This window comes from Schistocerca piceifrons, chromosome 4 (genome assembly GCF_021461385.2).
Source record: "Schistocerca piceifrons isolate TAMUIC-IGC-003096 chromosome 4, iqSchPice1.1, whole genome shotgun sequence".
Classification (NCBI taxonomy): Eukaryota; Metazoa; Arthropoda; class Insecta; order Orthoptera; family Acrididae; genus Schistocerca; species Schistocerca piceifrons.
In genome coordinates this window covers 404,704,090-404,719,426 of record NC_060141.1, presented here as the reverse complement: position 1 = coordinate 404,719,426, position 15,337 = coordinate 404,704,090, and the positions used below count along the sequence as shown (strand labels likewise).

At 38.1% G+C, this 15,337-nt stretch overlaps 1 protein-coding gene across 2 annotated transcripts in view; it reads left to right on the top strand.

The window, feature by feature from the left end:
• LOC124795419 (CREB-regulated transcription coactivator 1-like) overlaps nucleotides 1–14,904 on the top strand; it is a 372,101-nt gene extending 357,197 nt beyond the window's left edge. The window contains exon 13 of one of the 2 annotated variants that reach the window (XM_047259442.1): nucleotides 12,143–14,904. In XM_047259442.1, coding sequence (XP_047115398.1) covers nucleotides 12,143–12,375 — 233 coding nt within the window. In that variant the 3' untranslated portion in view covers nucleotides 12,376–14,904. The remainder of the gene's footprint in view (nucleotides 1–12,142) is intronic. The other variant, XM_047259443.1, reaches the window with a different exon arrangement.
• The last annotated feature ends 433 nt before the right edge of the window (nucleotides 14,905–15,337 follow it).

Here is a 15,337-nt window from a genome sequence, read left to right as displayed (position 1 = left end):
TGCTGCACTGAAACACTGGGGATTGAAGATGCTACTTGCTGAATAGTTTCCAACTGACCTCCATCAGAGGAATGGGATTCACACTTATCACATCACCCTTTAACTCCCCAATGATAGATTCGTTGGTATGTACTTCAAACACCAATGGCCTCATCATCCACTGACAAGTATTCAGCTACTGAAGCATCTATGGTTTTACCAGTAACTGCTGAATAAATCTCCAGATCACTTTGAATATCATCCTGAATTATTTCATCCACCACACCACTCTCACCAACATCTTCACTTTCCGAAATTCTTGCACTTTTCCAGCTGTTCACAATCACATTTGGCTGTACATTGCTCCAGGAACTAACAATCGTGTCACAAGCCTGCTTCACATTGAAACTGTAGGGATTGCTCACCTTTCTTTCGATGTTTGCGATCACATGTTGAACTAAATGTGATTGGTATTTTGTCTTAAAGTTCTTAATTATCCCCATATCTAGTGGCTGAAGAATAGAAGTACAGTTCGGGAGGAAGTGTTCAGTGTTCTTCAGTGCTGGCATGTTGTTTTGCTCACTACAGTTATCCACCAGCAATACAATTTTCTTATTCTTCATTGACATCTCTTTATCAAGCGAAAGGAGCTGCTCACCAAAAACGTAGACATCATCCATGCTTTTCGATTTGCCTTGTAATTGACTGCAATAAAAGAAATCACATTTACAACACGACTGTAGCAAAACATTACAGCTGAAGCTATACTGTACTGAATTAACTTATAAATTAAAGGAAGGTAAAGTAAAATATATGTACCCTCTTACCCTTCTTACATTTTTGAAGCACCATGGTTTTTCTGATCATCTGATCACCAGTGATGTCAATTTATATGTCCTTGATGCTTTGCTGCAGAGAAGAATAGTTAGATGTACTTTTGACTGTTTTCCTCCTTTACACTTTTCTTTTCTAAAGGCAGTTGTCTCCTCTGTCATCAGTTGATACAACAATCTTGTCACATCTGTGTTGTACAACTTTTCAGGACTGTATTTTGCTAACAGTTTACACATGGTGTTTTTCCTCCAAAATTGTGCAACACCTAAAGGTGGTGATTTTTCTTCTTCAGAAATCATTTTACAAATGATCCCAGGCCTAGTTTTAAATCTTTGCAACCATCCATTACTTGCATTAAAATTAGAATTGCCATGCAACTTACCAAAATCTAAGGCCTTTTTGACATATCAATGGACCATTAATTGGTACATTCTACACACACATCTCATTAAACCACTGCAGTTTAGCACTGTCAACATTGTCAGCAGCAGCCATCTTCATTCTTTTTCTTGAAGGGTTAAATTTGCCACCTACAAAACTTTCTTCAATTACTTTTTGTTTTTTAAAGAACATAGCTAATGTTGATTGTGCAAGTCCATACTTCCTCACTGTGTCTACTTGTTTCATTCTGTTGTCCATGTGTTTGAAAGCCTACATTTTTATGTCCAGCCTTATTTGTTTCTGACTTCCAGCCATTGTCCAAATCTTAGCATGTCATCTCATCTCATTTCCAAGAAGCTCACTATAGCGATAGTACTAGACTTTCGGCACTTTATTTCCAGATGCTTTGCTATATACTATAGTATTGTATTTCTTCCAGTGGTAAGGAGAATAGCGTACAGCTGTAGGCGAGCTGTGCTGAGTGGCAAACATCAAAGAGCTCCTCTGTTTGAATGAGTGTTTAGTTTGCCCATTGTTGAACTTCAGTAGCAGACAGAAATGTTTTGTTGGGCTCATACACAGCTTATCTACATGATTTTTGCAATCTGTGAATATTTTTAGCTGTTGTAAATGCTTTGGACTTCACTAATATGTGGACAATGGCTGGAAGTCAGAAACAAATAAGGCTGGACATAAAAATGTAGGCTTTCAAACACATTGACAACAGAATTAAACAAGTAGACACAGTGAGGAAGTATGGACTTGCACAATCAACATTAGCTATGTTCTTTAAAAAACAAAAAGTAATTGAAGAAAGTTTTGTAGGTGGCAAATTTAACCCTTCAAGAAAAAGAATGAAGATGGCTGCTGCTGACAATGTTGACAGTGCTACACTGCAGTGGTTTAATGAGATGCGTATGCAGAATGTACCAATTAATGGTCCGTTGATATGTCAAAAAGGCCTTAGATTTTGGTAAGTTGCATGGCAATTCTAATTTTAATGCAAGTAATGGATGGTTGCAAAGATCTAAAGCGAGGCCTGGGATCATTTGTAAAGTGATTTCTGAAGAAGAAAAATCAGCACCTTTAGGTGATGCACAATTTTGGAGGAAAAACACCACATGTAAACTGTTAGCAAAATACAGTCCTGAAAAGTTGTACAACGCAGATGTGACAAGATTGTTGTATCAACTGATGACAGAGGAGGCAACTGCCTCAAGAAAAGAAAAGTGTAAAGGAGTAAAACAGTCAAAAGTACATCTAACTATTCTTCTCTGCAGCAAAGCATCAAGAACATATAAATTGACACCACTGATTATCAAATGGTTAGCAAAACCATGGTGCTTCAAAAATGTAATAAGGGTAAGAGGGTACATATATTATCGCTATAGTGAGCTTCTCAGAAGTAGGAATAGTAAATTTGTCAAAATATTGTCTTCATTATAACAGGATGTTGCTTCATCATTGTAATGATGGGTAATTAACATAGTATGTATGAAATTATTGGTGTACCCAGGTTTATCATTATATTGGTAATCGTCATATGGAGGTTTGGCTGTATATGCTTACTGAGCCATTTCATTCGTTGTTAGTGATCTGTTCGTTCCTCACTATGGAACCTGACTAATTAAAATTTGTTAACATGGCTTTCACTATTGTGACTAGCACTCTAGTTATCATTGACAGCTGCTTTTGTTCTCCTTCTAATACATCAGTTTTTGCCCTAAAAGCAAAAATAAAAATAAAATGTGTCATCTTCATCTTGAGTTCCAAAGAATATCTTACTGATTCCCTAGCAAAATTTAGTAGACAACATTTTTTTTATTTTCTTTCATGGCAAGCTAATTGTGCAATTAGATATAAAGGTTCCTTTATTTTACCTATGTCCCATTGTAATACCTGTTTTGTACTTGCACACTCTACAGCACTCATATTAAGCCGAGTGAGCCTTCTCTGGCAGAATTCTACAGAGCTGGTAGCAAGTATTGTGTTTTCAGATTTATTCTTTAATATTACTAAATTAAAATAACTTATGATTCTCCATGCTACACTGTAAAGACTGACTTTCCCCACTTTTTTGTAATATAATCCTGGATATGACAAGAATTTCGTAAAGTTGTGGGTGCAGGTGATGTGCCACTGTTTGGACTGAAGTAATCTCCCAATGCTAGCATAGTAATTACCTCTATTGGATGTGTTGCTGCCAACCTATAATTAAAAGAACTATTTCAGGCGTTTGGCATGCACTGTCAGATATTATTCCCTCTTAAACATATGACCACATTTGGTCCTTTAATTTGTTTTACTATATATTGGCCACTGACTGCCTAATTCTTTTGATTTGCCCCTGCATACACTTTTGTCAAATACGAGGGTAATCCTATTTTTTTATAAGTACATAGAACTGTTTATTTCTACAATGGTTTACATCAGTTTACAGCTTGAACATTTAGCTGTTTTTCGACATAATCACCATTTGTGTCGATGCATTTTTGTAGACTCTGTGGCAGTTTTTGTATGTCCATGTCATACCAGCTCGCTGCCATGCTGTTTAGAAATTTATAAACCTCTTCTTTCACCTCGTCATCGGAGCTGCATCGCTTTCTGGCCATATGTTCTTTTAACCTAGGGAACAGGTGATAGTCACTGAGCACCAAGTCAGGACTATAGGGTGTGTGGGTGATTATGTTCCACTGAAACTGTTGCAGGAGAGAAACGGTTGGCCAAGCGATGTGTGGGCAAGCGTTGTCATGGGGAATGTGTATGCCCTTGCTCAACATTTCTCTTCTCCGTTTTTGAATTGCCCGTTTGAGTTTTTTCAGTGTCTCACAGTACCTGTCAGCGTTAATTGTGGTCCCAGTGGGCATAAAGTTGACCAACGATACCCCTTTCCAATCCCAAAAAACGATTGTCATGACTGTAACAGCAGACTGTGTTTGTTTGAATTTCCGTGGCTTTGCCAAAGAAGGATGCCACCACTGGCGTGATGGTTGCTTGGTCTCATGTGTTAAGTGTTATGCCCAGGTTTCATCACCTGTGACAATTGAGTTTAGAAAGTTGTCCTGTTTGGCTGCAAGGCAGTGAAGAAATGCGCAGGAAGCTTCAACTCATTGCTGCATGTGGTCATCAGTCAGCATGCGTGGCACTCATCTTGCACACACATTCCGGTAGTTCAATGTTTCCGTTAAAACTCTGTGAGCGGTGCTTCGGTAAACCTCAGGAACCAACGTGCAGAGATCATCCAGGGTGATCCGTCGATCTTCATGCATGCTTTTCTCAACCTTCAACACTGTCTCCTCAGAAATTGACGGCCTCCTGCTCAACGGCTGCCAAGCCAAGACTGAGCACCTGAGCGTGGCATACGCATGTTTACACACAGCACGTGAAGCACTCTTCATAACAGTGTGACCAACTGCCATACAAACAGAGTTCTGTACTTATAAAAAAATAGGAGACCGTACTTTTGGGATTACCCTCGTAACAGAACTTTAACTGATTGTTGGAACTGCTGTGGATGTGTGGATGTTGAGTTCTATCATAATATTTTTATTGTTCCATTTAGTCTGAGCATTAGAAGCTGATGTACACTGGTGCGTAGCTCTCATTCACTCTTTTAACGTGAGCACGTAATCATCATAATTGTAGATTACTTCTGCTGGGTTCTTTTGTAAAATTTCTGGTGTACTATACTATAATTGTGTAATCAAATATACATGACAGGAAAGTGGCCAAAGGACTTTACAGAAAGTATCTTAATACCCATAAAAAAGAAAAATAACAACAAAAAGTGTGAGGAACATATAAAAGTGAGCCTGATATCACGTGTAGCCAAAGTTTTGCTGGAGGATGCTCAACAGAAGGCTATGTGGAAAGCTGAATTGCATAATAGAAGATGAACAATTTGGTTTCAGTCGAGGAGTGGGAACTAGAGATGCCATTGGGCCACTGAGAGTGATAGGAGAGAGGTACATGGAGAAGAAAAGGAAGGTGTATGTTGGGTTCATTGATCTTGAGGAGGCTTTTGACTGTGTCAGATGGGACAAACTGCTGGAAATCCTAAGGAGGGATAGATGGCGAAATAGAAATTTATATTTGAACTAGAGAACAAGAGTAAGAATAGGAGGTGTGATGAGTGGAGAAATTGAACGCGGAAGAGGTGTAAGACAAGGTTGTTGTTTATCACCAACACTGTTCAATATCTATCCGGAGGAAATTATTAATGAAAGTTTTGATGGAAGGAGAGGAGTTTGTATTGGGGGTCAGAGAGTGGAGTGTATAAGATTTGCAGACGACATTGTTGTGATGGCAGAGAGTGCAAGAGAGATGGAACAAATGTTAGATGATCTAAACACAAAATTAGAAGAATATGGAATGAAGATTAACCAATTGTAATGGTAATTAGAGGAAAGGGGAGAAAATGACGTATGAAAATAGGGGGAGAGGAAATAGAGCAAGTGAATAACATGAGTTACTTGGGAAGTGTAATGATGGACATGTATTGCTCAACAGAAGTTAGGAAAAGAATGGCAATGGCAAAAGACAGATTCAAGAGGAAACTGAAATTACTTTGTGGACCACTAAACAAAGATCTGAGGAAAAGACTTGCCAAATGTTACATCTGGAGTGTTGCACTGTATGGTGCAGAGACCTAGATATTGAGGAAGGAAGATGAAAGAAGACTGGAAGCACTAGAGATGTTCATATGGAGAAGAATGGAAAAAGTGAAATGGGAAAACCGAGTAAGGAATGAAGAAGTATTAAGAAGAGTTGGAGAAGAAAGAAACATGCTGAAAGTCATCAGAAAGAGAAAACGGAACTGGATTGGACATTGTTTCAGGAGAGACTGTTTATTGAAGGAAGGAATAGAAGAAATGGTGGACGGAAAAAGGGGGAGAGGAAAAGGAAGGTACCAAATTCTGGACAGTATCAAAGCAGACAAATATTCAGAAATGAAAAGACTGGCTATGGACAGACAAAAGTGGAAGAGGCTTAACCCATGACAAGATCTGCCATAAGGCAGAATACCATACTACTACAATATACACTTTCCCGAACAAAAACTCAGGAGATATGTACTCAGTTGCACTAAGAAGCATTGTGTTGAATACAAAAACCGTATATGGGATCCATGTATTCCAGTTAGTCTGTAATCAGTCTGTATAATGCCTGAGCATTTCAGCTAAAGCTCTGTGTGTTCTTTCTAATGCTCCATGACTCTGTGGGTGGTAGCTCATGGTCCGAATTTTTTCTGTACACATTCTCTTTGCATTGTTTCACTGGTAAAGTTACTATTATATCACTCAGTAGTATTGATGGTATGCCTAACTTAAAAATAATGTTTTCCACTAGCACTCTTGCTACCATTTCCGCATCTTGTTTTTGATACATTCTGCAACTAGAAATTTCATCAGTGCATCCTGAAGTGAAAGTATATACTTGTTGTCAAAGTGGAACCATGATCTTTTAAAGCGGTGCTCAGAGGTTGTTGTCATTTCCACTGGCATAAATATGTTGTCCTATATTGGCTTTCATGCCTTCTCACATGCAATATTTCCTTGTTCTGTTAGAAGTTCTCCCAATTCCTTGATGACTACCAATTGGTGAATCATGTGACTGCTTCAGGATCACTTTCTTTTCTTCTAGATTCAAACTAGCAGCTAGTTCTCTCTCAGCTGTGTTCTGGGTGTTAGGGCCTGTGTGTCACCCTTGCCCAAATGGCCTGGGTTATTGGCCTGGCTCATCTCTTCTTCTCCGAAGGTCCCAGTAGTGTCGCCACTTGCGACGTTGGGGATGGCTTTTAAACATTTGCTCCCTATAGCTGTTTTGGCTGTTTCAGTTCTCTTTCGCGGTCTTTATTGTCTTCAGTTTCAGTACTATAGTCCAATTAAAATTATGTGATAGTTGACATTTCACAGGTGGAGCTTGTTTTCTCCAGTGAGATGCTCAACATCACACACAAACTGTTCACTGTTGCCAAATTACCACAACAGAAACCCAGTCTGGAACAGATTTTCAACATTTCCCATTGGTTGAAATCAGTGCCCACTTGCAGCCAGTGTGTGTAGTTCCTTTGTGTCTTATTTAGTCAATTTACTTCCAATTCTTTGTCTGGCTTTCTTTCTTGATGTGTTTATACCTCGAATGCTGGGTGTGCCCTTTTATTTCATATGACACGCACACACACACACACACACACACACACACACACACACACACACACACACACACACACTGATGGTAACGAAGTGCACACGTTACATTCACAGCACTAATCAAACACTACTGGATATTATGGTTCCAAGTAATAATGCATGGAATTACCCCTAATTATAATTAAAGACGGGGGAGGGGAGATGCTAGTAGGAAAGTGGCAGACTGTAGCACACTATAGGTGCCAAAATTTGATATCTATTAACAATGCATATCCCCTTCCGAGAATTGGATGGGCTATGGAAAGCCAAGTCTTGCAACATTTTATCAGTTTCGTACTTGAGGACCTCTTTTGTGCATGTTGTATTCGATACAGCCATGAACATACTGCCCGACCTGCTTGTGGAATGATCTAGATTTCATGTCTTACAACATGAGTATGCTTCAACTGGTCACCTGGCAAGTGAAATATGTCATTGTATGCCATACAAATTTCCATAATGGCATTTCTTTCTTCACAATTCAAATGTTTGACAATGACATTTTCTTTTAATTTACTCACCCTGGACTTTTCTCTTTCTTTACTCTTGTCACTCGGCCTCCTCAAGTGGCACTTCCTCAACCACCAGTACTAGACACTTCATCGATGTATTTTCTTCTGTCACATTTAGCACATTAGTGCTATCTCTTACCAATACCAGTGCTTCTGGTGCATAGACCCATAATGATACTTGTTCTTATATCTACCTGCACTCTGAAAATTCTTTCCTGTATCAGACCCATGATCAATCTTCTCTTGCAGGTTCTCTCTTTCATTGATTCTTAGTTTTGTGGCTCCATCTGCAACTGAATTAGCATTCTTTTTTTTGCAGCTTCTACTGTCATCCAACAGCCTCTGACTGCAACCGAACCTACACTTTGCTGTCTCGCAGCTCCTGCCAGCATCAAACTGGCACCTACTGTGTTCGAGACAATTCTTCTCTGTTTTTCAGCTCCAACCACATCGAACAAACACATTGTTTCCTCACAGCTCCTACCACTTCCACATTAACATCTCACTTTTTTGTGGCTACTGCTGCCATCAAACCAGCTCTTCCCATGTTCAACATAACTTGCCATTGTTTCGCAGCTGCTACCGCTACTGAACTAACACATTGCTGTCTCGAAACTGCTACCAGACTTGCACTAATGTAGCTATTTCCCAGTGCCTCTGCCATTCTCTCGTTAACATCTTTTCCATAAAACTTTCTCTCTGAGAGCTGATGTTTTCATGCTGTTCACAACATGATTTACTTCTCACAAATCCATATACTTTTTGCATCATAATTTATCACAGCATTATGACTAGTTAGGAAACTGCTGTGTAAGAGATCCTCAAATGGTAGATCTACCTCTGCTCCAGTACCTCTTGTAACCTGCAATTCAATGTCTGTAACACCTTATATCTAGCAACACTATTAGCAATCCATCTGCTCCCAATACTTTCACCTGGATCACACATTCAAGCATTCCAAAAACTTCCTTTTAACAACACATGTTTGAGCACCACTATCAATCAGAATCCTCATCAGATTCGCTTTTCCCTTTTTACATCATAATACTATAAAATCATATCTATTCATACATGCAGCAGTAAATATTTTGCATGACAAAGGGCAGTATGACTGCCTCATTGTTTCTAGTTTTCCTGCCTCTTAATCTTTCTTTTTGCCAGCCATGCACATTCATTACATTGCCTTATTGCCTTGCAAAGTGGCCCCTTTGATTACACTTAAAATGTATTTTATGTCTCTTGACTCTGCCAATGGCACAGTGTGCCCTAATATTTTACTGGAAATTTTCACTGGCTTTAATCAGTCCATTTCTGTAAAATGCCCTTTAAATTCTTGGTTTATTTCCACTAGCTTTTCTGGATTTTCCTGTGGCAATTTTGCTAACTTATCTTCTTTTTCATCCTTGAGCTTTGCTTCCAGTTCTATCTCAAATAGATAACATTTTGTATGGTATTGCAGTGCTTGTGTTGTTCCAAGTTATGATGCAATGTTCCTTTGGATATGTATGCAATATCGTATATATCCACCACACTGGGCAAGCAACTTTCAAGTAAAATGTGTCGCCTGTATGCGAATATACGTAGTGGATGTACGAGTAGAGGTTGTGGACATGTGGGTGATGACATGGGGAAGTTTAAGTCTGGCTGTAGGTCATGCTCAAATAACCGGGCAACCCAGCTTCGAGTCCCGGTCTGGCTCAAATTTTCTTTGTCATCGTTCCATTATTCAGCTGATACTTGTTCATATTCGCAACTGCGAATACATTTCATGGATAATCTTTTAGGTTTTCAGGTCTGTCGTTCCTTGGCATTCTAACTATGTTTCTCCCTATCAGCTTTTCTTTCACCGATGCTATAGCACTTTCCTCCGTAGAGTCAGTATCAGCAGCTTCAGAGTGTGTTACTGTCTCTCTCCTATAGACCTCAATATTATTTCAAGGCAGTGACCATAAAGGCCGTGTATGAAAACTGCTTTGACCTAATTTCAGAACCACAGCAATAATTCCAGTTAACTCAGCTTCCATTATGACAACCCCAATGGCTTCCCTAAAATGATACAGCAAAGCATCGGTATGCAAACCCCACAGTGCAATGTTTTTACCATGATCTTGTCTACTTCCAAACAACTTACAGGAATAATAGCCTAATGTGCATTTACAAGCAAAATTTTCCATGAAAACAGCTCATACGACAGACCATGTGGTTGTCAAATCCCTGACTAACAGTTTACACCTGGCAGCTCCTACTATTTGTGTCTTGACTTAATATTATGCTCACCTGGGTCCAGCAACTTAAATGCACTATCAAAATTATCCAAAAACTCATTACCTGTGGTTTGTTGTGATGAAAGGCTTGTGCTAATAATTTTAATGCATCACTTAAACTAATGTGCTGCCTGATTTGTAATGACTGTGCAACATTACTGTTGGTTGCTTTACCTGCTCGTTTTGTGGCATACTGTACCAGTAAGCCTTGTCACCTTATTTGAGTGTGTTAGCAGTCTGTGCTGCCTCTCTATCTTTCTGTTACCTCCCAGCTACATGGCCCTCGCTGCCAGCCAGCCCTGTCTGTCACATGCCTCCTGTTACATTATCTGCTTCCATGCAGCTGGTGGGGCCCCTCTGCCCCATCCAGTCCATTGACTGATGTTGCTGCCTCCCTCTGGAACATTCGGCTCCCATATCTCATTGTCAACCTGCCTCCCACAAAGTCAAACTCATGCCGTCGCAGACCTTCCTCGCCCATCAGATCTCGCACTGCCTCCCAATGGATCGGCGTGCAGTCATGCCGCATTGGCAACACATCTCTCATGTAGACAAACCCATGCCATAACAATCCTTTCTGGGCCTTCACTATACTCTTCCCTTTTCTTTTTTCTTCATCTCAGTCATAGCTCTCAAAGCCGTCGGTCCTTTCCTCACTTTGAAGTGTGTACCATCAGAAGTCAACAACGCACTATACCTATTTCTCAATCCACAGCTTGTTCAACCACCATCGTGTGTAGGGACATATTAAGGCTTTAGCTTCATGGTAGCCAACACTTGACAGTAGGGATGCCTAATTTGTGCCAACTCCACGGAATAGGAGTGCATATTTTTAGCCAACCTCACACATGGCACAAAAAATTTTGCATCTGTAGCATCCTGCAAGTGGACCAGGATGGGAGCTGATATTATTTTCTGTTGTGAAGAGACTCGTCCAGCTAATAGCTCCGGTGCCTGAGAATACAAGTTGGAAATATTTTCAGATAAAGAAAATTGGTGGGAAAAGGACAAGGAACTCTGAGATAAATAACTAGAAGTGAGGAATATTTAGGATGGGAAACCACTGTCAAATCCTACAAGGCATTAACACATTGACTTTGTTGTGGAGTGCTGCATGTACCATGTGCAGCTAAGTACCACTAGAAACTATATCGCATCCTGGGTCCAGAGTAATGAGGCAGACTGAGTTCTGACTCCCCAGCACCGCAGGTGGCAGTACTTATAAAGGCTTGCAAAACGCACTTCCCACTTGATCATGTGCTGTCCTCCTGACCTCTATTCCTTGTAGGAGCTTGTCTCCAGCCGGTCATGTAATCGCCTGCTTCCTGGTTATCACTGCTGATGTTGGGTTACCCTTCTACTTGCACTCACTGTGCAATATTACAACTCAGGCTACCCACTCTTCATATCTTACACAATTCATTCATGAAATTTCTGGAAATCAAGGACGGTGGAATTTCCTTGTTTCCCATTGTCCATGGTTCACAGGATATTGTGTGAGAAAAGGGCAAGTTGATTTTCACATGAGTGATGCCTTCTAAATCTGTGTTGATCTATGGATGTAAGCTTTTCTCCCTTAAGGAAATTTATTGTATTTTAATTTAGAATATGTTCAAAAATTCTGCAGCAAATCAACAAGTAATGAAAAATGCAAGCTAAGTATGGGACCAATACTGAGGAGTACTCATTGTAAAACCAAACCAGGATTCCACCTGGACCTAGAAACATTTGTTTTCCACTCTTTCAGCTTCTTTTCAATTCATAGATGGGTATTTCTTTGTCCTGCATTATTTGTAGTTCTTGTTATGAAATCTGAGAAGAGTTCAGTAGTTTAGTCTTTGTACTGTTGTTAATTGTTCATGATTTTAGTGAGATGTAATCAAAGATGAAAGTGCTGCAATTGAAACTTGTATGAGATTTACTATCTACAAGTGTGTTATCAGTATGTACACTGACCATTCTGTTTGTCTTAATATTACAGATTTTTCATCAAGTACGGGTGATGACCTCTCGAGGCAAGAATTTGTTAAGGATTTGGGTTCTGCAATGTCGGGCTCTTTTGATGACTCTGAGCTCTTCCCCTCAGATGAGACCCTCCGTGAAGGACTAGATCCAATTGACTTTGATGGTCTTCAGATGTTAACAGACCCCGATATGAATGTGATAACAGATCCTTCAACAGAAGACAATTTCCGGATAGACAGGTTGCAGTAGTGATACAGTTATCTTCAACCAACATATTTGTCCTTACCAAAGTGTTGTTTGTGTGCATGTCAGGTGAGTGACCATTTCCATTGTGTGCCATTTACAGTGTTTAGCTCCAGGTTGAAACAGACAGATCAGCACATGATGCACAACATTACAGACAACATTGAAGTAGTCCCTTGAATCCAAAGATTTGCTTGTTTTGTACTTTCTTACATATACTTAGATGTAGAAAACTGTACCAGTCATTGAGATTAACCAACATTCCAGAGAAATAACTGTTGGTTTATGTTCTGTTATTTTGTAGTTTTTACAATTGGATTGAAATACAGTTGACTTTTATAATTGGATTGAAATACATCCTACAAGGAAAATACAAGATTGTGAATGTATATTGAAAAACCTCTGGGATTTGTTTAATGTTTTCTGTGAATGTCTACTGTCATGCAGCATTATCTCCAATCCACATGTCACATCTTGTAATATGTGATTAGGGAGAGGGCTGTTAGTGGTTCTCTGACCTTTATTGAGGTAATACTTGAGTGAATTTAACATACTGTAAACGTGAAGTGCGTGTGCTAATGTATCATTGGAAACTATCTGCGGAACGTAGAAAACAACTCTCTGCAATATGTGTTTAGTATGTACAATTTAAAGCGATTTTTGAAAAAGACATTCTGCAGGATTTTTTATATCTTACATAAAAATGATATTGTGTACCTATCAAATGTGCTGCCGAGACATGAATTTTCATGTCGAAATGCCAGCAAGTCTCATGAATTTTAAATTGCTGTGTGTTTGAATGTGACTGATACGTTAAGTGTATTTGATCTGATTTTATTTGAGAGCTATTGTGTAACATTAACATGACCGCAACTGTTTTTATTATGTTAGATTGCATCTGGCCTATATTGTTATATAAATAGTTGTAGGTAATGACTTCCACATGTTGTGTACCATTGTATAATTGTAAGACATTGACAAAATGCTGCACTGCCATCCAATAGCATGCTTTTCTTAGTATCTCTAAGCAAGCACATTTAATTCAAGTTGCTATTTCATGGTTTACTATAATTTACACAGTTTGAATTTTCATTCAGAATAGTACCTGTTACATAACTTTTATCATGCCATGATATTTTTTTAAAAACGTACATACACATCTTTTGTCCTTTTTACATGGTTTTATTCATAAACTTTCACATATAAGGAAATTTGTGTTTTCATTTGTGTGAAAGCAGTGTTCAGCATAAAACACAAAAGAGAGATAATTGTTAATATGTGTAGATTGTAAGCATTGTACATTGTATAAAATGTATTTCCACTGTAAATATGGCTGATTTTCTTCGAAATTCATTGTGGCTTACATTTTCTATAATAATTATCATGTTAATGTTTACATTACCTGATACTATACACAGATTTATGTGATAAATGGAAGCTTACAAGTAAAATCAGATTCAAGATATTTCATCAGCATATGCTACTGTTTTTAAAATTTTTGATATAAACTTGTAAATTGTTAGTATATTTATTGTTACACAGTTAAGATTTATTCTCTTCTTTGACTGTTTTTCCTTTTGCACCTAGAGTGGGAAGTCTGTGTGTGTGTGTGTGTGTGTGTGTGTGTGTGTGTGTGATGAACTGCATATGTAGAAGTTGCCAAAATTATTTCTTTATTGCCTCACTTGAACAATTGTTGATTCAGAGTTAATGGGAAATACGTTATGAGACACATCAGTCTATAATGCTAAATTTGAAGTGTTACATGTTTAACTGTCTCTCTCTCTCTCTCTCTCTCTCTCTCTCTCTCTCTCTCTCTCAGCAGACATTTATTAAATTTGTTGAAATATTCTGTATTATTTAAAACTAATAGTTAACAAAGAACTATATTGTTACTTATTTGCAAAATTATAAACAATTTGGTAGGAGTACCTACTAAATAAATAGGTTTATGGAAATATTCGCACAGAAGAGTCATTCTTCTGAGTTGAGAAACTGTGATTTTATTCTTGTTAAATGAGTTCATATTGTTCTACTATGTTTAAATGAAGTTTATCTGTAAATTTACACTGTTACAGAAACTGTGAGTGAGACATGTTACTTAATGTAATGCATTGTTGCCAAACTGAAGTGAATCTGTAAATTGAATTTTATTTTTGTAAGTAATCACATTTGTGTACTGAATTTGTTTAATTTTATACTTGTTGATTTCTGTGAAATTTTATATATATACATAATGTTGAACATTCGTGCCAATCTTTATAATGTGGGTTTGTCTTTATTAAAATTATAATCATCCATAAGCTTGAATTTCAGGACAAACTTTGTTGTATATGACACATTTCTACTATGCAGTAGTGTTTCACTGTCATCATTGTAATAAATATGGTTGAAAGTTTATCCAAATAGGAATTTCCTGTCTTGTTCATACTTCTAAAGGTGATAGGGGTAAGATAAAGGATTTTTCCTAATCATATTTTGGGTAAACTTTAAACACACAATATATCACTGTCATCTTGTACACTTTCTTTTGTGTGTTCTCTTGACTCATATAATTTTTATGTGTAACTTTTTCCATGTAGTAATGACTTTTTCCCTCTCAGCATGGAATTTATCTAATCAATTCATTTTCTTATCTCTGGTGTTTTTCGTGATGCTTAATTCAGTGAATGCTTTAGAAATTTCATTACTGATATTCCTCTTCACATGTCATACTGTGTGACTCTCAGGACTTTGTGTCATATAAAATCATAAATTTCATAATGTTTCATGTTCTGCATCTTCTTGAATATCCCTCGAGTGCATGTGTTCTTGAAGAAATTCTTCCATGTATTCAAATATGATGTGCAATAGTGTATAGTCACATTTTTTAAAGAAACGCACAAATTTTGATCTACATGTGTTACAACTGTAACACTCATTGTAAGTCTTGAAATATTTATTCTAAGTAAAAGGTCAAAAGTACACA